The sequence below is a fragment of the Pteronotus mesoamericanus genome, unplaced genomic scaffold, assembly GCF_021234165.1.
Source record: "Pteronotus mesoamericanus isolate MK-2021 breed Mesoamerican mustached bat unplaced genomic scaffold, CSHL_Meso_final contig_101, whole genome shotgun sequence".
NCBI classification, from domain to species: domain Eukaryota; kingdom Metazoa; phylum Chordata; class Mammalia; order Chiroptera; family Mormoopidae; genus Pteronotus; species Pteronotus mesoamericanus.
In genome coordinates this window covers 6,732,613-6,753,670 of record NW_026555001.1, presented here as the reverse complement: position 1 = coordinate 6,753,670, position 21,058 = coordinate 6,732,613, and the positions used below count along the sequence as shown (strand labels likewise).

General features: G+C 39.5%; 1 protein-coding gene across 1 annotated transcript; it reads right to left on the bottom strand.

The window, feature by feature from the left end:
- Positions 1–365: 365 nt before the first annotated feature.
- Positions 366–18,020, bottom strand: CDKL4 (cyclin dependent kinase like 4). Its single transcript, XM_054567558.1, has 9 exons — positions 17,838–18,020; positions 14,800–14,921; positions 12,163–12,235; positions 10,427–10,517; positions 9,301–9,498; positions 7,791–7,873; positions 6,311–6,367; positions 2,649–2,783; positions 366–467 (listed from the first exon to the last, which is right to left on the bottom strand). Exons 1-9 carry the CDS (start codon positions 18,003–18,005, stop codon positions 366–368), a joined length of 1,029 nt encoding a protein of 342 aa, XP_054423533.1. The 5' UTR covers positions 18,006–18,020.
- Between the last annotated feature and the right edge of the window lie 3,038 nt (positions 18,021–21,058).

Genomic DNA, 21,058 nt, shown 5'->3' with positions numbered 1-21,058 from the left:
TCTAAGACGTTATGTGGTCAGCTGAAGCAAGATGATATATGTAAATCTTTTTCATAAATCAGAGTATAAGCTCACAAATTCTCAACATAAATTGCCTCAAGAGGGGCAGCTCTGATGAAATTGAAAATATCTCCTCCATATGTGCAGTTTCAGACTTTATAACATTTAAAGAAAATATTCTAAAAGATAAAGTTGGCATGTAAAAAGCATGGCCAGAGGAATCAGTAATGATCTAAGCAAAACAATTCTAGAAGGCACCTTAATTTTCATATGGCTCGTTTGCATTTGAAACAAGGAGAATTCCTATCTCTCTTGTGCAAAAATGTATACATATTAAATTTCTTTCCACTTGAAAGGACATTTTCCTAAATGTTTGGAAGATGATCAAATTTTAACTGGAGGACTTGTTTTCTTCCATCAGGTGTGGGGGAGATGTGGCTTCCTGGTATGAGAGGCAACAGTTGATTCTAATAGCAGAACAAGACAAAAATAAGAAAGTAAATTGAAAACAAATCCTATTTGTACAGTTTGATTTAAAGGTGGCAAAAAAAAAAAGGATACATATGGTACAAAGGTGTCAGAAGACGTGAATTTGAAAATTAAGTAAAGATACCTTTCAAAAAATAGTGATATTCTGATACTTGAAAATTCTATTACTTATTCTAGGCTTCTCATAGATGTACTCTAATTTATTTCAATACACAAATTTCTGAGTATCTCTCAGTGTTTAAAAGATAGATGCCCACAAGCTATTAAACAATAATTCCAAGACTCTACATTCTGCCCATCAAATTTTAAATTTTAGGATATTGGCAGGACAGCAAAGATTAGAAACCTCTTTACTGTCAATGTTAAACAATATTTAGCTTTAAGGAATTTCATGGTCATTCACTCAGAGATCTAGAAGGTGGTATCTAGGTAGAAATTTGAACTCACAAAATAAAACCACACTGAATGAAAAGATCTTTCTGAACATTTTTTTTCCTTAGATGGTAAAATGTCCAGGAAAGAGGTGTGTGCTCAGAAAGAAAACCAGGACTTGAAAGACATATCCCTCCTTCTCTTGGCCTTGCTCTCCAGAGAGGGCACTTGGTGGAGATGTTTAGGCCTTGTCTCCTGGTGAGTCCCTATGGGGCTACCACACACAGGTGGACAGCCCGCAGTTGGCTGACAACGCAGAATGTGACACAATCTTTGTAGATGAGATTATCTAGTTGCATGCTGCTTTTTGTGTTTCTTTTCCTTCTGTTGCCCTGGGTCTCTGGGAAGGAGGGTTTTTTGTAAAGTCCCAGGTCTTTATCAGAGGGCAGAGGGTCTCAAGGAAAGGGGAGCACAGCTGTGAATGGGAGACTTAAAGGAAGAAAGCACATCCCTACCCATTTGAGGACAGACCCTGTTGGAGGACAGTGTGGAAGAACTTTGGCCGGGGACCGAAGGGCAGGATGGCTACCCTTCCAGGCCAAACGTGAGGAATCTAGTGAGATGTTTTTAAAGGGATAGTGTTTCTTACATGCAATTCACACCAATTTCAGGTTGCTGCCTCAGATAGTTGAACAAATCCTAATCTTCCAGTTAAGTAAAATGTATTGGGCTTAATTTACAAACATGTAACTTTAATAGTGAAAGGTACAAGATCTATGTAATACACATTTGGAGACCCAGAGGTTCTGGATACACAGAAATCATCTTTAACATTTCTTCTTATTGATTAGTTTAATCTTTCACTCCTGACAAACTTCTATTTTCACTATCACATGGTTGAAAGAAAAGACTGCTTTCCTCCTTTAGGGTGGCTTGTTAACGAGAAGATAAATGACCAGAATATAGGTCAAAGATGAAGATGAAGCAAACACAAGTGGAACAATTGTCAGTCTGATAAATTAAAAATTACCATCTTGGCTTGTTAATATGCAAAGCTCATCTATTTAATTACTTGGATCATGTATATTAAGTACTTTCTATGTGATAGATACTGTTTTAGGAGCTGGAGATAGATTAAGGGGGAAAACCCAAACGAACGTCCTTCCATGAATTTTACGTTTTAACATCAAAGTTTTCTGAAAGCAAGGAAAAGCAGTCACCTGATCAACTGTAGAATCAACATTTGTAATCATATTTACCATGTTTTTCTGCAATACTGGCACATCTGAGGAAAGGATTTAGTTCCCAGGTATCTGAGTTCCGTCCCTTTGTATCTGGCCACAACTGTCCTCATCTTCGAGAAAAAAATCTGGGAAAGGCAGGCTTCAGTGGCTGCCCCAGGTGCAAAGACCAAAGAGTCAAGTTTCCTTTCCTGCACATCCGGAGGCTACAGAGCGGGCGGCCAAAACTCGGTCCTGTTGTAATCGGGGTTTTAGTGTTTGAAGCTGTTGTGTTTTGGGTTCAAGTTCTGGCAGGTGGGTTACCAATCAGTGTACCAAAGAATTGTGCAATCATTTGATGTAAGAGTATTTGGAATAAGACTTTGTAACAAACTAGGTATTTTCATACTTTTATGATTTTATTACATCAACCAGTATTTATTAGGTAAACACATGCAACTACACCAGTTCCAAGATAACGTCTTGATGTCCACCTACGCTCACTTTGAAAGGTAGAAAAAGGAAAAAAATCATTTTCCTAGCACTTTAACTTTTGTATGGAGGTACCTGCTGACGTCTTCTGTTTCTTCCTTCATGGCGTGCTTTTCTTTTAGTCTGGTCCTCTCGGAAAGAATCAAAGTAGGGGCTCTCCAGGAGTTGGGCACAGGTTAATCTGTCATCTGGGTTCATCTTCAGACACTCCTTTGGAAGAAAAGCAAAGAAGATATTTTAAAAAGGGCTTATATTGTTGCTGTGTCCCAAAACTCTGAATAGAGCTAATATGAATTTAGAAAATCAAGTTCGCATTATAACTTGTTCATACCTGTGTCCATCTCTATTCCTTCATTGCCTCACTCCGCTTCTGCCTTCACAATTCCAGTAAGTAGCTCTTGTTGTTCACACCTAAGACTTCTATTTCCCAACCCTTAAACCTACTTCCGTATTTTGTGCTCTACTCTCAGTAGTGTTAGATGCTATTGACCACTGTCCTCCTTCTTGAAACTCTCCTTTGGGCCTCTCTGATGTCTCACTTTTGTTCCTCCTACTTCCTAGCTGCTCATTTTCAAACCAGCCTTTCTTAGTTTACGTTCTTCTCCACAATGGTCATGTGAAATTCCTCAAGGCCCCATCCCAGGCTTCCCTTTCTTCTCATTTGTTCTACATTTCTAGCTAATCTTTAACTGATGCTCAATGGCTTCGATGGTCAAGGTGTACCAGAGGTTTCTACATGTATGTTTCTGGCCCAGCTCTTTCCTTTGAGATCCAGACCCATGTGTGTAATGGCCTACTTAATATCTCTGCTTTGTTTCAAGGGCACTGCTATGGGTAGAATGTGTCTCCCAAAAATATTTGTTAAAAGTCCTAACCCCAGTACCTCATAATGTGATCGTATATGGAAATAGGGTCTTTGCAGGTATAATTAGTTGAGAGGAGGTCATACTGAAGTAGCGTGGGGTCTACTCTAATACGACTGATGTCTTTACGAGAAGAGGGAAGACACTGCAAAGGCAGATGCACATGGCATACGTCATGTGAAGACAGAAGCAGACAGTGGAATTCTGCTGCCAGAAGCCCAAGAATGCCTGGGACTTCCAGAGCCTGGAAGAGGCCAGGAAGGACTGTCCCCTAGAAGCTATGGAGAGAGCATGGCCCTGCCAGGGGTTGGCTTTAGTCTTCTGGTCTCCACAGTTGTGTGAATAAATTTCTGCTGTTCTTAGCGACCCAGTTTCTGGCACTTTGCTATGATAGCCCTAGGAGACTGCTGCAGACACCTCCTCTCTGCCACTTTCCTCTACTTCACTCCCAGGTCTAAGTGGTCACCAAGTCTTAGCAGTTTTACTTCCTATTCTATCTTGAATTCATTTACTTCCGTGTATGGACTTTCAGTCTCCTGAAATCTAGTCTCTCACTAAATACTCATGCACTGGTTTTTTTGGGGTTTTTTTGTTTGGTTTTTTTTTTAAAGAGCATTTTTACATCTGAAGAAGAGGTTGTGAAAGCTGAGTTGCTCTGTGGGGTGTGAGCTGGAACAATGTCCTGCTTGATTGGTTTTAGGTGCACTGAAATGAACTAGATGGAGTTGAGGCTTCTGAGTTCTCAACTGCCAGATTAATAACTTTTCACCAAGAATCTGATGAATTCTCAGAGGTGCTCCCTGATCGAAGTGCTCCTAACCTGGGAAAGGTTTTAAAGACGAGGGGCAAGAAACTGGAACTGCTAAATCCAAGTTGGGGTCCTTTTCCTGAAACTTCAAGTTTCATAAAAAGTTCTTCAATAAAATTTCCAAGAGTCTGCAGTCTTCTTGATAAGCAGATAAAACTGATACAGTGATAGGATGGTTATGGCTATAAAGACATAGTAATAAAAAAATACATATTGTACCAATTTTCTCATTTTAAAACTAATGAACAGGACACAAAAGATCTGTCATTGCATGCCACCACTGTCCTTGGCACTGTCACTGGCTGGCACTTCATCCACTTGAGCCGTTTCCTGCCTAGATGATGACCCAGTCCTATGGGATAATTACCTGTCATGGTAGCTGGTACTTAATTGTTGTTAAAGATGTCTTAACTTCAATTAATGAAAGAAAGCCTGCCTTTATCTAACATGGGGTAGGAGCCTAGGGTGTGACTCACTGAATAGCACAGTCCTTGATGCACTTGAGAGAGTCCTTGGGTCTCAGCTCAAACATTATGAGTCTAAATCAAATAGCTGAGAGACAGAACTAGTTTCACCCAGCATCCTGGGCAGGCCAACGGGCACTCTGACTTTGGAGATGAGGACAGGGAGTTTGCCCTGTACCTTGGAGTTTTTGTACCCTTGAAGTTTTCTCTCTGGTTATTGGAGGAGGAACCACAGGGAGGCCTGGCCACATGGGAAAATGGGTTGGGCTCGCAGTGCCGGCCACCCCCTGCCCCAACTGCTCTGGGTTTTGTTAAATTGTAGGTGGGCAGAACAACCTGTCCAGAACAAGGTCAGAAAATTGGGCTTCCGGGAAAGGACCTGCAAAGTGCTGGGTTAAGGTAGGTCATAGCAGTGAGACAGGTGGAAGACAGCTGAGCAGGGGTAAGGGCAGTCTGAGAGCCCAGAGGCGTCCGGCCCGAAGCTCAGGAGGCCTCGGGCTGCAGGAATCCAGGCCCCGGGAGAGCGCCTTCGCCGCGCCCGCGCTGGCACTAGGGCTGGTGTGAGGTGACTCTCGGTCATCCAGGGGGCTCCACCTTCCAGATCACAGGCGTTACAAACTGCGCTGCCTATCATAATGGCCTAGGGGGACATTTAGTGATAAGAATTCTAAGCTCCTATTTATAGCGTTCCTACTTCTGTAATCTGCGGTTAAATACTGGAATGCGTGGTTTTCAAAAGCTCCCAGCTCTGTTCTGACGTGCTGTAGGGAAACCACCGCTATATAAACAGAACTTAATTGATTGGTCAAGATAGGTGCTCTCACTGGTAGCTCCACCCCTATGCCCTAGGGGCTTTTAGTATCTGCCTCGGATGGAAGAGCCACCTCTAGCATGGCCTCAGTTGGTCAAGCATGAAGAGCAGATGGTCACAGGTGAGTTTCTTCTACTCTTTATTAAAATTTGTCCTTTGTTTGATTATCTCTTTTAGGCCTGGTGCAGAGGCTACATATGGTGCCTATATGGCTCTGACTTGGCTTGGTCTTCTACTAGCTTTTACAAAAATAATTAAAAATTTTCTTTAACTCAATATGTCTAAAATGTTATCAGTTCAACATATAATTAATATTTTAAATTATTAAATACTCATATTTAATACTCTTTTAACAGTAATTTTCATACCAATCTAGTACACCTCAAATCAAATAGGCTGTATTTCAAGTGCTCTATAGTAACTCGTCGTGGCTACCATACTGGCCAGAACCATTCTAGACCTTCAGACTTAGGAAGGGCCATTCATCCTCATAAACTTCCACAGTCTGATTATACTAATTTCTACTGAATGCAAAAGAAGTGGTAGTGTTTCTAACAGCAAACCCTAATTATACTCTTTCATCTCCTACTAATTTTAATAAATATGTTAGAAAGATTACTGCTTACACTGCTGATGTTCCTTTTAACTGTAATAATTTTGCAGTTCCTTTTCATTTTCAATGACTACATCCTACTTTGGCATTATTTCCACTACTGTCTGCTCCTCCCAGAGTTACCAGCCTCAGTCGTTACAATTTGCCATTAGTAATAGTTATAAATGCTTCTTTGTACCTTCATGAAACTCAAAGTCATGGGATGAGCATCTGAGAATTTTTCTTCAAGAGTTTCCTAGAGCACAAAGTGAAGACTTTCAATGTTACATAAAAACAAAGTAATTTATATTTTGAATATATTAGTAATAGGAACACTTTCAAGAAAGACCTCCTAGAAGGTTAATTTCTTTTAAAGATTTTTAAAATCATATTTTTATATAATTTTTACATTTTATATAATAAAATGTAAAGACTTGAAAGACAAAAAACTTGAGTTATTTTCTTAATTTCACAATGTCTTGCAATTGATGGTTGGTAAATGTGGGTTCCAAATGTCCCCTTCTGAAGGACTACAACAGTCCTACAATATCTGTGCCTGCTCTACTTACGGGAATGCTTTGGGCATTAATGAAAGTACATTGAACTACATGTGTAAGAGCAATACAGAGGGGACAAAACTCGGAACAGTAAGGAGTGAGGAGGATGGGATTCAGGAGAAGTATATAGGGAGGAGGGAGCTTCAAAGATAATGATAATATTCTTTTTTAACTAGGCAGCAGGTGCATGTGAATTTGTTGTTTTATTCTTTAAATGACATATTCTTTTGTAATTCAACCTCTAGCCTTGTAAATTAACTTTTAACCTTTTGTTATGCTTAAGAAAAGAAATCCAGAACATAAATCGAGGCATTACATGAAATAAATTTAAAACAAAGAGGGTGTCTAGAGACCGCCGGGACCATGTGAACATCGGACTGTTCACGTGTGCCGTAGGCGTGATCTGGCTCTACGGACCCTCACCTTCCCTGCGCCTCCCTGGCTCCCACAGAGCTGGGTGTGGACACACACCTATGGACAGTTCTCTCATCCTATAGGCAGAACCTAGACCATATGGAGTGTTAAAGGTCATAGCCCAAACATAGGTAGCAGACAGGAAATCAATGTCTACAGAGTAAGAGGGTCAAACTGATACATCCCCAAAGAACAGCAAAGCCCATAGCCAGAGCTTGGGGGTGAGCATGTGGTTTGGAGTTTTGGTTTGGATACCGTGGGGGTCATTTTGTAGAATGACCTTCCATGTGAAAATATCCGTTGTGAAAAAAATGGTTTTTATTGATTTGAGTTTTGTTTCACATGCTGAAAACACAGAGAATGCTTTTTTCCTCTAACATAAAGAAGTGCTACTGTAAGTACTGTTTATGAGATAATAATTATTTCAGGAAAAGATACCTAAGTGTTTTAACTAAAAGGATCAGGTATTTATGTAGGAACTTAATATACTTTCACTTCAAAGTTAGTATTAAATTAACTTTTGGATGAGGAAAGTAAACTTGATAAACATTTTTGTGATTCATTTTATATGGTTTTTATATAATTTATTTGATCTGTGTTGGTGTGGCATAAGGAAAACAGGGGCTAAAAGCACAAATATTAAAAACAATGACCCCTTTAAAGAAAGTAGCAACATAAAAAATAAAACATCCCAAAATAAGCAGTTACCATGTCTTCTGGCTCAGGTACACTGATACCATGAAAGAACTGGTTACTTTTAAAGATGGATTGATGTCTTGGGATTAGTTTTCCTGTAAAATGCAAATGAAATGATTTATGTTAAGTTGATAAAAACAACATAGTGTTAAAATGGTTAACTTCTGAGGTCCAGATGTGAAAGAAACACTGACCCTGGCTGTGACCTGCAGGCCTGGAAGGACTGGGTTGCTGCGGACACAGTCCCTCTCTGGGGAGGTCAGTGCGCCCACATGACCCCGGGCCGCACGTAGCTGGGCCCGCTATTCGGCCTCCCCCACGAGAGGAGGTGAGAGAATGGTGTGGAGGGCTTTACACACATCATCTCCTTTAATCTCATAACAATCTCACAGTGGTCACTGTTTTTTGGCTCCACCGTATCAATGACAATGAGACTCAGAGGTTTAATGACCTGTCTAAAGTCACATGGTCATTTAGTGACAGACCCAGGATTCAAACTCAGGTCTGTCTCATATCTGCCTAATGTAAATTTCCACAACCTTTTTAGGAAATGAAACAATATACACTTAAGGTGTGTTCAGTAGGGAAACTCTATGCCCCATTTTTCATGCTGCAGAATTGTCCAGAAGAATGTGCTGGAACCAAACGGAGAACTGCACCAGACCGGACAGCAGAGACTCCCTTGCCTGGCACCCGCGCTGCCAGGAGAGCCTATGGGAAGGAATTAATGAACATCTTGTGTGTAGATGTGTTACTTTCTTTGCATCCATGTGCCAGAGCAAAGGCACAGCTAAGCTTTTGGGCTATGTTCTCCTCCAGCCAGCTGGAAGCAGACAGCTGCTGAGGACGCTGACGCATGAGGAAAGACACCCCTTGAGTCCCAATCCCATTCTGCACCGACTTGGCTGCATGATTGGGGACAGTCATGGAAGTTCTATGAGTCTCAGTTTCTCATTTCTAAAATGGGCACAATGAAAAATGTTACAATGTCCTTAACGGGCCTTTCTTAAGACTAAAAGACACAGTGTGTGTAAAAGTAATTGGCAAATTCTTACATAGTCTACAAAGGAGCAGAGTTGAGGGGCTGCAACAGACTGTATAGCCTGCAAAACCTAAATTATTTAGCTTCTGGCCCTTTATAGAAAAAAGTCTTCTGATCCCTTCTCTGGCGTAATGGAGGAAAACTCTCTTTCACAGTGGACAGAAATTGCATCTGATCCAATACCTCATACGAGTAAGCTTTTGGCAGCTGACTCATATCCTTAGCCCTATCTCAGCCCAATATGGAAAGTAAATGTATAGTTTATTCCATGGCTAAGTGGCTTGACTTGGAAAGGATCGGAAAAATCCTCAGTGAGAGGACTACTGGCTCTACATTCTGAGGAAGGGCTGGGTTTTGGCTGTAACCCAGAACAACCTTCCCGAGCAGCACCTCGGAGAGGCAAGAAAGCTCCCGTTGTTCATTACAATGACATACTATCTCAATTTAGCAACCCTGTAAGCCACAAAATGCAGCTCCTACCCAGCGTTCTGATGATCAGGTAGAGTTGATCCACATCTGATTTTCCAGGCCAGAGTGGCTGGCCTGTCAGGAGCTCTGCAAAAACGCAGCCAGTAGCCCATATGTCGACTGAAGAACCGTACTGAGTGTCTCCCACGAGCAGTTCAGGAGCTCGGTACCATCTTGTAGCGACGTAATCTGTGTAGGCATCTCCTGGAACTGCGAACACATCGATCAGGCGAGGTGGGTCACATTTCCGCAACGTGTGCACTACTCCCAAGAGCAGGTCAGGCCTTCAGGTAAAAGCTCCAAATGCCCTCAGAGGCCACGTATGCCTAACGGTTAATGCAGCGAGGCACTACTTGACTAAACAGTTACGCTGTGCATGTGGGCAGTGACTTCAACTTCCAAAGACACCTTAGCTAGTTAATATCTATAATATCCCAAACAGAGGGCGGTGGAATTGAGAATTTCTGTAGTATAACTTCAGGTCTAACCCAACTTCCGAATGCATTGTCAAGATACCTGTGTCTGGGTCCTACGAAGATAACTGATTATGTACCTACCACCGTGCGACGTGCAGGTTGCTAATACATATTTTGCCTGCTGCATAGTTCTAGATTTGAGGAGAAACACTGGCTTGTCCCTCTTTATCTTTGGTTCCTCCCTGTTTGGGATCATTTCCTTTTTCTTAGCACTGTCTGTGAATTCTCTCTTTAATTGTCAGTTTACTCTCTAGCCGCGCCAGCTCCATGAAGTTATTTTCCAACCATGCTGGCCGACGGTATTCCTATTGCCCTCCGGGGAACCATCTGCACCTTCACTTTTGTACTTCACTGCCAGTCATCCTGCATTAATCTTTGGCTTCTTTTACTTCGGATAACAAGTGCACCAAGAGCAGAAGTGCGTCATCTAACTCTTTTCCTCTCCAATGGGGCACAGCACATAAACGCGACATCAAATAAATTCTAGTTGAATGGAGTGGAAGTGCAAATTAAGGCGGTGACTAAAGGATAAAGTGAGATTTTCCTTTTTAGATAGTAACAATATAACATGTAGCATGCATTCAGTATCTAAAGTAAGAATTTCAACTATATTATGTTATAATCACTTGAATTGGGGAAGTTAGTAAAAAGTGGCTCCTTACTCAGAATTCGTGCAAACCCGAAGTCACAGATCTTGATTATTCCTTGCTTAGTTATTAGAATATTTTCAGGTTTTATATCTCTGTGAATACACTGTAAGATAATGTTTGATTATTTCTTTGAGCCATCAAAAGGACAAAGCAAAAAAACATTAACTATTAGTTTAAATGATAAATATAGCCTGTGAGATTAAAAACAAATATGGTTTTCTTTCATTTTTCTAAAAGAACTTAAGTTGGCAGTTTTTTTATGCATCATGTCAAAAGAAAAAAATCAAAATGTTGCTACATCGGTGACTAAATAATTGTTGAATATAAAAACTGATTTTTTTGGAGGTGGGGGAAAAGGTAGTATTGTAGAATTATTTTCTCCAGTTTTTACTGGGTCCTGTTTTAACTGTAAGAGATAAAACTCTGGTTGAGACTAGACTCAGCATATCTCCAATAAGAAGCTCCTGCTGACCAAAGATGGGACAATTTGAACAACAGAGAGAACAATGATTGCAAAGGATTAAAACACATCAAATATATAAAACCCATGAGTTTATAATTATGTCCCACATCCCATAAAATCCCTTCATTGTTCATTCTTGGATGTTGCTAAGACACCAATTCATCACTCTGAGTATTGATAAATAAAGACAATAATGCCATATTTATCTTACTGTATTTTATAGTGGCCAGAGTCCATAAGGGTAAGCTCTTTTCCACAGAATCCCAATTAATAAATGCAGAAGAAATAGCAATTAGAAAAACACCACCTTTTAAACCTAACGAAATGCCGGTTACAGACAATAATCATCTATGGATGCTAAAGCCATCATGTAAAATGTGGACAGGGAAGCTGATAATGGAGGAAAATCAAGCAAATAGCTCCTGAACCCACGAGTCTGTTTCAAGATGATCAAAAGTGGAACCACCCGACATTGCATGCCTCATGATGTTGCCCCAATAAGAAGTGTGCAGCACTCTACATGAAGTATTCTCATCTAAAGATATGAACCTGAAAACGATGAGGCCTCTGGATATCAAAACCAATTTACAGGAAATACAGGTGAAAGAACAAGTTCAATGACACGCAGGATGCAATCGGCCAAGATGATTTCAGTGACACAGTAGCACTCAAAGTGGGGTTCTTGGACCAGCAGCTTTTGTATCAACGAAGAAAACGCTTGGAAATGCGAATTCTCAAGCCCTACCCCAGATTTATGGAATCAGGTACCCTGTGGGTGGGCTCAGCAAACTGTCTCAACCAGACCTTGTGGGTGCTGTGATGCAGCTCAAGTTGGAGAACTATGGCTCCAAAAATTAATGATGAAAAAATTTTCTAAAAAGGTAGGGGAAGGGGCACTGTTATAGAATAAAAGACATAAGAGAGAGAAAAACAGAACAAAACCAAATGCCATAGTAGATTACACTACTGAAAACTTATTTTAGTCCAGTTTAAAAATAATCAGAGGAATCATTAGTAGTACTGAGGCGGAAAGAAATGTGAGTTTATATAAACTTCTGATTCACAAGAAATTAGAAATTTGATTCTTATAGAAATAGGAAAAGGGCCACAAATAATGCATTGCTTTTCCTCATGTTCTGTAACTTCCTTTTGGTTTGCTCTTCTGGTTCTTCTTCCTCTCCCACTCCCCCCGCCCCTGTTTTTTTTTAGCTCTTTGAAGACCCCCTTGAGCACCTAGAAGAATCATCATGAAGAATTAACAAATGCATTAGAGAATGCCACTTACATTATGTTTATGACAGAAATTAAGAGCTTGAAGTGTTTGCCATAATACGCTTTTGATCATCCCATCAGCAACTCTAGGGAAAAAACAAACAAAAAAAGGAATTAAAAAACTCCCGGGATGGGGTTACAGGGGCAGAGAAGGGAACAGGAAGGGGATGAGTGGGGTTTGTAGTGGTCAGTGAACACGGTGCAAAGGGTGCCTTGAAAATGTTTCTTTTTAAAATGTTTTAATGAAAATTACTATTTTTCATTATAATTACATAACTTCCTCTTTGAATTTCGATTTTTGCATCTGTACAAATGATACATGCTTAACATAAAAATTCAAACAACGTAAAAAAGTAAAGGAATAAAAAGGGTTAACTCTAAGCTGGTGCCGCCCAGGCAACTGCTCTGACCTATGTCGGCTGTGCTCTCAGGCAACTCTGTTTCTCTCCCCTTTGCGTGTTGGAATTTCATTTTTAATTTTAATATTAAAACATACTTTCATATGGTTTAAAATTTAAAACTCTCAAAAGCATATCTATGAAGCATTGCCTCTTGTACCTGCCTGGCTTCCCAGTTCATCCTCTGCAACTTCCCTGTCTCTTTCAGAAACACCCTAACATTGGGTGTTTTTGTGGCTGTAAAGGGTCTCATTATATGGATGTACCATAATTTACTTGGTCCTCATTGATGAGCAATTAGGTGACTCCATTTATATTTCTAGAAACAACACTTATGCAATTATCTTTTAAGGTCAGTTCCAGAAGTGGGATTTCTGGGGCCAAATGTAGGCACACATTACATTTCGATCCTGCAGGGATGAACTTCAGGTAGACCCAACACCTGGTTTTGCAGGACAAAAATATATGCTTAAAGATTGACTTTCAATTCATCCAATTCAAGTTGGTGGTAAGCACTCAAGCAACCGCTGGAGTTGTTTTGTAAAAGTGACTTACACCTGGTAAGCAGGCCAGTACACTGGGAAGCCAAGGGATAATAAAGGGCCCATGAGAATGGGAGTCTGGGAGATTTTGTCCCTGTAGAATCCTTCCTCTGTGTGGAAAATACTGGAAAGTGCCATGGGCAGGTGTATTTTCCATTGGGGAACTGGAGAGTATTCTGGACGGGAGTAGCGTGCTTTGTGTAACCATCTCCACACACTGTAGCAACTATAGCAAGATGGTAACTTTCCTGTTGAGGACGTTCCATTGCTCACTTCACCGTCTGAGAATGACACCTTCACAGTCACACACTGCCCCGCTAGGCTTTCTAGGGAGGGTACGCCCATGTACACTCCCACAGAGCATCTGTGCGTTCGAGTCCCTATCTCCTCATTTGTTTTTGCCAGTGTTATGTTTGTCAATCTGTGGTTAAAATAAAAAGGTCTCATTTTAGTTTTCATTTGTATTTTATTAGTTAGTGAATTTAATTTTTACATGATTATTGGCTATTACATTTCTTTTTCTGCGTATTTCCTGTTCATAGCCTTTTGCTTTTTTGGTTGGTCAGTTTACTCCTTTTTAAATTGATTTATGAAGACTCAGTGTACATCAGAGTCTGCATATATGCTGCAACTATTTTTCTTAGTATGTTGTTGTTTTTTAGTCCTATTCATGAGATGGGGTTGCTGGTTGCATATTTCAAATTATCTGAAACAAGATTTTTTGTACCAAATGTCTACTGTAAGTTTTTTAATTAAAAATTTAAAATTATCTAATATTCCAAATACACTCACCACTTAGCTCTAATATTTTATCATATCTGGATGTTTAAATACGTTTAGATTGCTTTTTAAAAACCGAACTAATCATGCAGATGTAGCTGGCCTTCCAGAACAGTGGCATGGCCTGTACATGACAGAGGGACATGGGACTAGCAGCAAGACATTACCATGCGTGAAATTTGAAGTGCTATAATTCACTTCAAATTGAATCCTATTTGCTTTAATAACTCTTTAAGCAATTCTCTTAGGTTTCTGCAGAATACAATGAAAATGATGACAAGTTAATCTTGTTTCCAGAAGTTACATATTAATTTTTGTTATTACATTACATTGGCTAGAGCTCTCAGAACAATGTTACTTTATATGGGTGCCAACTGATGTCCCTGTCTTGTTTCTCACTCTAATGGTGGTTCCTTTAGTGCTGAGTAAAAAATTAGCTGTTGATTTGAAGAGGGTTTGTGTGTGTGTGTGTGTGCGTGCGCGCATGTGTGTGCACTCTAAAAAAGTATTTTAACCCTTGTTTGCTAAGGTTTCTTAAAAAATCAGAAAAGAATGTTGACTTTATCAACTGCCTTTCAAATTTTATCAACCATATGTATTTTTTTCTCCCTTAACTTATTAGTGAATTCTGTGAATAGATTTCCTAATATTGAACTATGGTTCATTCCTTGAATTCATACAATCCAATACATAATTTAGCCTCAAAATGCATCATGATTTATATCTGCAGATTTGTCTTCCTGGTTATTTTTACTCTAGGTAAATATTCATTTGCCCTTTGAGCAAACCCAGAGATTGGAGAGGGGCGGCCGGCAGATGTGTCTGGGTGGAAAGGGGAACTGTGGCTTCTCTTTGAAATTTGCCACAGTTAATCCCACATGAATGAAACTGGCACCTGACCACACAGAGCTTCAGTTCTACGTTACTTACCCATTTGGATTTCTTTCCAGCTCATTTAAAAGTGTATGATCACAGTATTCAAAAACTAAATGCATTTTCCTCTTTCTCCTGAAGACCTCAATGAGGTTCACAAGGTTTGGGTGTTTTAATTGCTGCAAAGGAATTGAAATACAACATTTGGTGTTTGTTTCTTCTAAGTTTCCCTGGATCCCTTACAATTTTAAGAAAAGGTCTTGCCAATCATTCTCTATGCATCTCTTGTGGAGAATTTTATTACAGTTACTTACAAGAGAAACTACCCTTAGTAAGAATCATGAATCTTAAAGTTGGAAGAAAAATTTAAGATTTTTCTAACTTACCCATAATAGATGATAACTAAACTGAATCTCTCTGGAGGAAAAAAGTATACTAACACCAAAAATACTTGAGCATTTTGTGTAAATTCTAAATATGTAAGTCATAAAATAATCTGAATAAAAAACTGAGGAAATGGAATTATTGTGTAAGACTATGGAAATCATCAATAACCATTTAGCATACATATTGCCATGGATTTAATGTAAATGTCAGCTGGATTTAAACCCAGTCTGGATTTTAGTGTTGGCTCTCAGGACTAGATCCCAACCTTCAAACCCGATTACATCACCTATTCTAGGAGTCCACGCAGTTAGTCTGTTTTTAATTTGTCATTTTCCAGCTCTGCTCTTTGATTTTGTTGTTCTCTCTTATGCTTAGATGTTTTATGTGTTAAATTCTATTCCCAAACTGAAGCATTTCACAAGTCAGCCTCTGTTTAACATTGTAGACCAATGGAAAACCCTGGTTGGGGTAATCTAAGATAATTTATCACTAGAGCGACTATATAATTTATCATCCTATCAGGGTAACAAGTATAAGCCAGGGCTGTCCCAGGCAAACTGGCACACACAGTCATCCTGCCCATACCTAGGGTGACCATATAATTAAGTGTATAAACCAGGACACTTTTGAAAGAGGATGCTAATCAGACCAACTCTGCTTATAGACCAGGATATCTGATCACTCACTCCTACTTATAACTCATCTTCCCTGCTGTTTTCCCACTATAGCAAAAAAATCACTTTTCCAAACCCTATACCATTTACTCAGAAAGATAAAAAAAAAGAAAGAGAACAGTATTGTGTACATAGTAAAGCTCAATAAATACTTTGCAGGCCCAGTAGAGAGTCCTAAGTACGAGGACTTACACAGCAACCTCCACCTCAGTAAGCGTGGCTTGAACAAAAAAAAAAAAAAAAAGAAGAAGAAGGTGGCTGATATACCTATATCAGCTTGCGACAATGTACCTGCTGCTCAGTAGTTTGGGAAAAAGGAATTCATTATACATGAAAACTGTTTCCAGAGCACCAAATCATTTTTTTTCTCCTATGAGCTCTATTGCCTAAAAGGGCAGAAGGGCAAACAGCGGAGGAAACAGGGCACACAGGTAACTCAGCTGCTTTGTGCTGCATAGAATGGAAACAAAGAAGTGTCTCTAGCAGGACAGTAAGGGATTCACAGATGCCATAGCTGGATGCCATGTCAAGGTTCAAGCTGGCCAAGTCTGTCTTTGGGCAGATCAGCAGCTCACTTGCCCGTGAAATTATTTTAGCCCAGAAAAACAGTGAGTGACTTGTCTAAAGTGAAACAGACAGTAAAGATGAGGGTAAATCAATCAAATTTAAATAACAGGAGTATATGAGGAAGGTATGGTAGATATATCCTGGAAAGAAACTGTCTGAGCATTGCTGGTGTACCCCTAACGTAGGAAAGTGTACCCCCCGAGAATCATCATCACCAGAGACCAAGCTGAGCTGGAATCTGGCTACTTATTGACCTTCAAGTTCATTCTTCAATTGGGGAACTTGTAACCTAGCGGGTACGACCCGAGCATTAACTTTAGTTGAAGACTTAAGGGGTGGCGGTGGCTAAAAGGCATTACTTTTATTGGAAAACAACCATTGGCCAGCTCAGAAACACCCTGTGCCTTAGCTCTGTGACAGCGCTGGCTGCTGGCTGCAAGGCAACAACGAACCGCTTTTATCACGATGGGTGTACTCTTGAAAAATCCGTGTATATTTAAGTATATTTTAAACAAAACACTAGAACTCATTAGTTGAGGAAAACTGCGGCAGATAATACCTGAAAAGAGAGATCATTAACTATTATTGCCCTTTAAAATCTGCATTTCTGGGGGTTCCCTAAAACAGGTGACATGTCAAAAGTAAAAGCCGGCTGTGTGTCCTTGAAATCACGAGCTTTGTTACTCGCAGTGTGGTCCACGAACCAGGAACTTCCGTGCTGCTGGGAGTTTGTTCGAAATGCAGAATCTCAGGCTTACCCCACCCCTGCCGACGCAGAGCGGGCAATACAACACGGTCCCCCGCGGAAGCCAACGCACTGGAATGTCTGAGAAGCACTGTGCTGCGACTCAGTTTCTTTTCTGATAAAATAAGGGGCTGATGAGGAACATCTCTAGGTCTCTTCAGGTTCTAAAGCTTAAGATTTTTTTGCGTAGGAAAATGTTTACATTGAGAACTTATGAATCTTACACGTCAAATCCTATCGGAGTAGAAACAACTCTGACAAAATCTCTGTGTACAATGTGTGTGCACAGCTGGAGTGATACTCAGCGTGTCTAAGGGCCGGCGGGTCACAGGTGGGCCCAGGCCACCGCACTGCCTGCGGCCCCACTGGGCCAGTTCTGAGGCCCCTCTGTGCCCGCGGATGCTCTTTCACTTGCTGGTTTATGGGGGGAAGTGGCAGATGAAGGCCACAGCTGGGGGGGATGAGGGGACTTAGCACAGTGGAAATTTACCAACCAGAAAGCAAGTACTTCAATAGTTTAACAATCTACAGCTGTACTCATAATACCAGCTAAACATCAGAGTGGCCAAAGTCCAAAGTGATAATTTATTTCCGCAAGTTACTGATACAAAGGAATTGAAAAGTCCAAGAGAAAAAAAAAATCACTTTAAAATTCTTTGTAATTTTGGCATACGTTATTTCACCCAATATCATGATATTATAGATACAGAAAATTAACCTACCTTCAACAAACGTATTTCTCTTAGTGCTATTTTTTTAACAACAGGATCATCTTCAGATTCCACAAATTTTTTAATTGCTACCACTTGTCCAGATGTTTTGTTTCTGCATTTGAATACAATCCCGTAAGACCCTTCTCCAATCTTAGCTAATTTTTCATACTTTTCCATTATAGTAGGAGCGACTTAAGTTACTGTATTAATTAACTTGCAGTACAATGTTGCACCTGGAAAATAAGATGACTCAGCTTAATCAATTCATCAAGGAAAATGTTCTCACAGGTTATTATATAAAACCAGTTTGCTAAGGATGCCAAAGATTTATTTCCATTGATTACAGTTAAAAATACAGTTTACACTTAAAATACGCTTAAGTACACCTAAAAATATTTGGATGTTATTTTGTTAGTTGAGCTCAGTCCTATGCAGTTCTTCCAGCTACTGAAAAATTTCATGTGTAATTTCTTATAATGGGTCTGTGCTGACTTCAGTTGAGTAAAGAGAATTTGTGGAAAGGAAACTTATCCAGTCTATTGTTTTCATTCTCCTCTAATAAATAATTAATGTGTGATGCTGTAAAATCCAGCTGAAGGAGTCTTTTATATTCCTCAATATGGTGTTTATCTTTTCCCTCCTATCCCAGTTGAATAAGGCAAAGACTAGAATTGAGAACAAGACGTGGTACAAAGTGCTAGACTTCCACCTGGTGGAGAGAGAAGAAAGAGAAAATGTGGTCTGTTAAAGCAGCAATTAAAAACAATAAAATCTTTTTAGAGCATTATTTGTCGTGCTTAGCTTTTATGTGGATGAAGGAACAGATCCTTAAATTCTTATCTCCCAAAGAAAATGAAAATAAAACACAAACAAGAAGGCAGATTTCTCTAGTTCTTCGCGTATGCTCTCATATCCATAGTGATTTTTATGGAAATACTGGGTTTAAATTTTCTGTCTTGCGTCACCCATTTGTGAATTTTGTGGTGACTAGATTACATGTTGGTAACAAATAAGACCAGTATAATTAAATAAATCAGTCTAAGAATTAAGAATATAAAAATTCTAATTAATGTTAAAAATCCCACCCCACTTTATTCAGTAGAATCTTGTTAATACATCTAATAGTAATAATAGCTAACACTTAATAACACTATTCTATGCAAATTACATATAATGTACACAAATATTTAATGAAGTAGGTGTTATTTTTATCCAATTATACAGACAAGAAAACTGAGGCACAGTGAAGTTGGTATGGAATTAGAACGTAGGGAGTCACATTTCAAAGATCACAATTTTAATTACTACACTATACTCTCTCTCAGTTAATTCAAAAGAAAGCACAGTTTGAAGAACCACTCCATCCATGTATTGGTATTAATAAAATTTCAAGCAAAGAGTTGACCTCTGCCCTCACCAGTGTGACTTGGTTTGCTGGGTGTCATCCCACTCAGCAAAAGGTCACTGGTCCCATTCCCAGTTGGGGCACATGCCTGGGCTGTGGGTTTGGTCCCTAGTCTGGGTGGCTGATCGATCTTTCTCACACTGATGTTTCTCTCTCTCTCTCTCTCTTTCTCCCTCCCTTTCCCTCTCTCTAAAAATAAATAAATAAAATCTTAAGAAAAAGAGTTATCCACTTAAAAAATTTCTCATGTTTCAAATGAGTATTTTTTTAACTTCACTTATGTTCAGTCTTTCCATCCACAGGCTGTCTTAATCAAGAAAGAAATCATGTACCCTCACTCGCCACCATAAAATTACACAACTGGAGGAAGTACACTACACAACCTGGGTCTTTATATGACTGCAACTATTAACAATGCTGTTTTTCTTTAGTAGATTCTATTCTCTCTTACATTAAAAGGAGAAAACTCAAGTATACACACTCAAGTAACACATGGCAAATCCATCCTAGGAAACTATTAATTATGGGCATGTACAGGGGAAACCTAAGACCAAGGGGCAAGTTAGAGCTGAGGCAGATTTGAGGACTAACTGCATTTTAAAAAATTTTTACTTATTTATTTTGTAATCCTCACCTGAGGACACTGTCAGATGCTTTTTGGAGAGAGAGAGGAAGGGAGAGAGAGAAATATCGGGGCTTCTCCAGAAACGTCTGTGTGCGACCAGACCAGGTGTCCGTGCAGGGACCCAGGTTCATAGGCGTCCAGACCGGTTGGTCACATGTTTCTGTGCCCAGACCAGGCATGAACCCATGACCTAGGGATGTGCCCCGACTAGGAATCAAACCTGCAACCTTTCAGTTACGGGACGATGCTCCAACCACTGAGCCATACCGACCATGTCTTAACTGAAATTTTAAAAAATTTAAGTATAGTAGACAATCTTATATTGGTTATTGTAGTTTCAGGTACATAATATAGTAATTAGATATTTTGATACCTTACCATGTGATCACCCCACTAATTCTAGCTCTCATCTGTCACTATGTAAACTTATCACAGTCTTGTTGCTAATTCCGCTTCCCCTTTTTCACTCGTCTCCTCACTCCCTCACTTCCAGTAACCACCTCTTTGGTCTCTGTTTCTATGAGTCTGTTTTTGTTTTGTTTGTTTGCTTGGTTTTTAGTGAAACTTTACGGCATTTGTCTTTATTGCCTGATGTTTCACTTAGCATAAACTTAGCATTTTTTTCCCAAAATCGATTTTATTGCAGCCAAAACAGTGGAATTAATTGTACATAATAAACTATTTTACACACACACACACACACACACATTTTAAGTTATAGGGAATAGTTTATTTTGGCAGATAGTGTTAAACAAAATTAAAGTTGCATACATTAATAACATAACTGAACATCCTTAATCTGGTGTAAGTGACAAAATTTTCTTGCTGTCCTGTGTTTTGCTATACACTTAACCTCCAGATCCATGGATGTCATCGCAAATGGCAAGATTTCATTCTTTTGTATTATTGTCTAACATTCCATTGAATATATATTCTACATCTTCTTTACCCATTTGCCTATCAATGGACACCTAGGTTGCTTCCATATCTTGGCTATTGTAAATAATGCTGCAATGAACATAGGCATGCATATATCTTTTTGAAAGAGTTTTCAATTTCTCTGGATAAATACCCGAAGTGGAATTGCTGGGTTTTTATGGTATTTCGATAAGGAGAGGGAAAAGCAGGTTTACAGTTGTTTGTATCGAAAATAATACAATAATTAATGAATAATAATACAAGAATAAAACATGTTTTGTG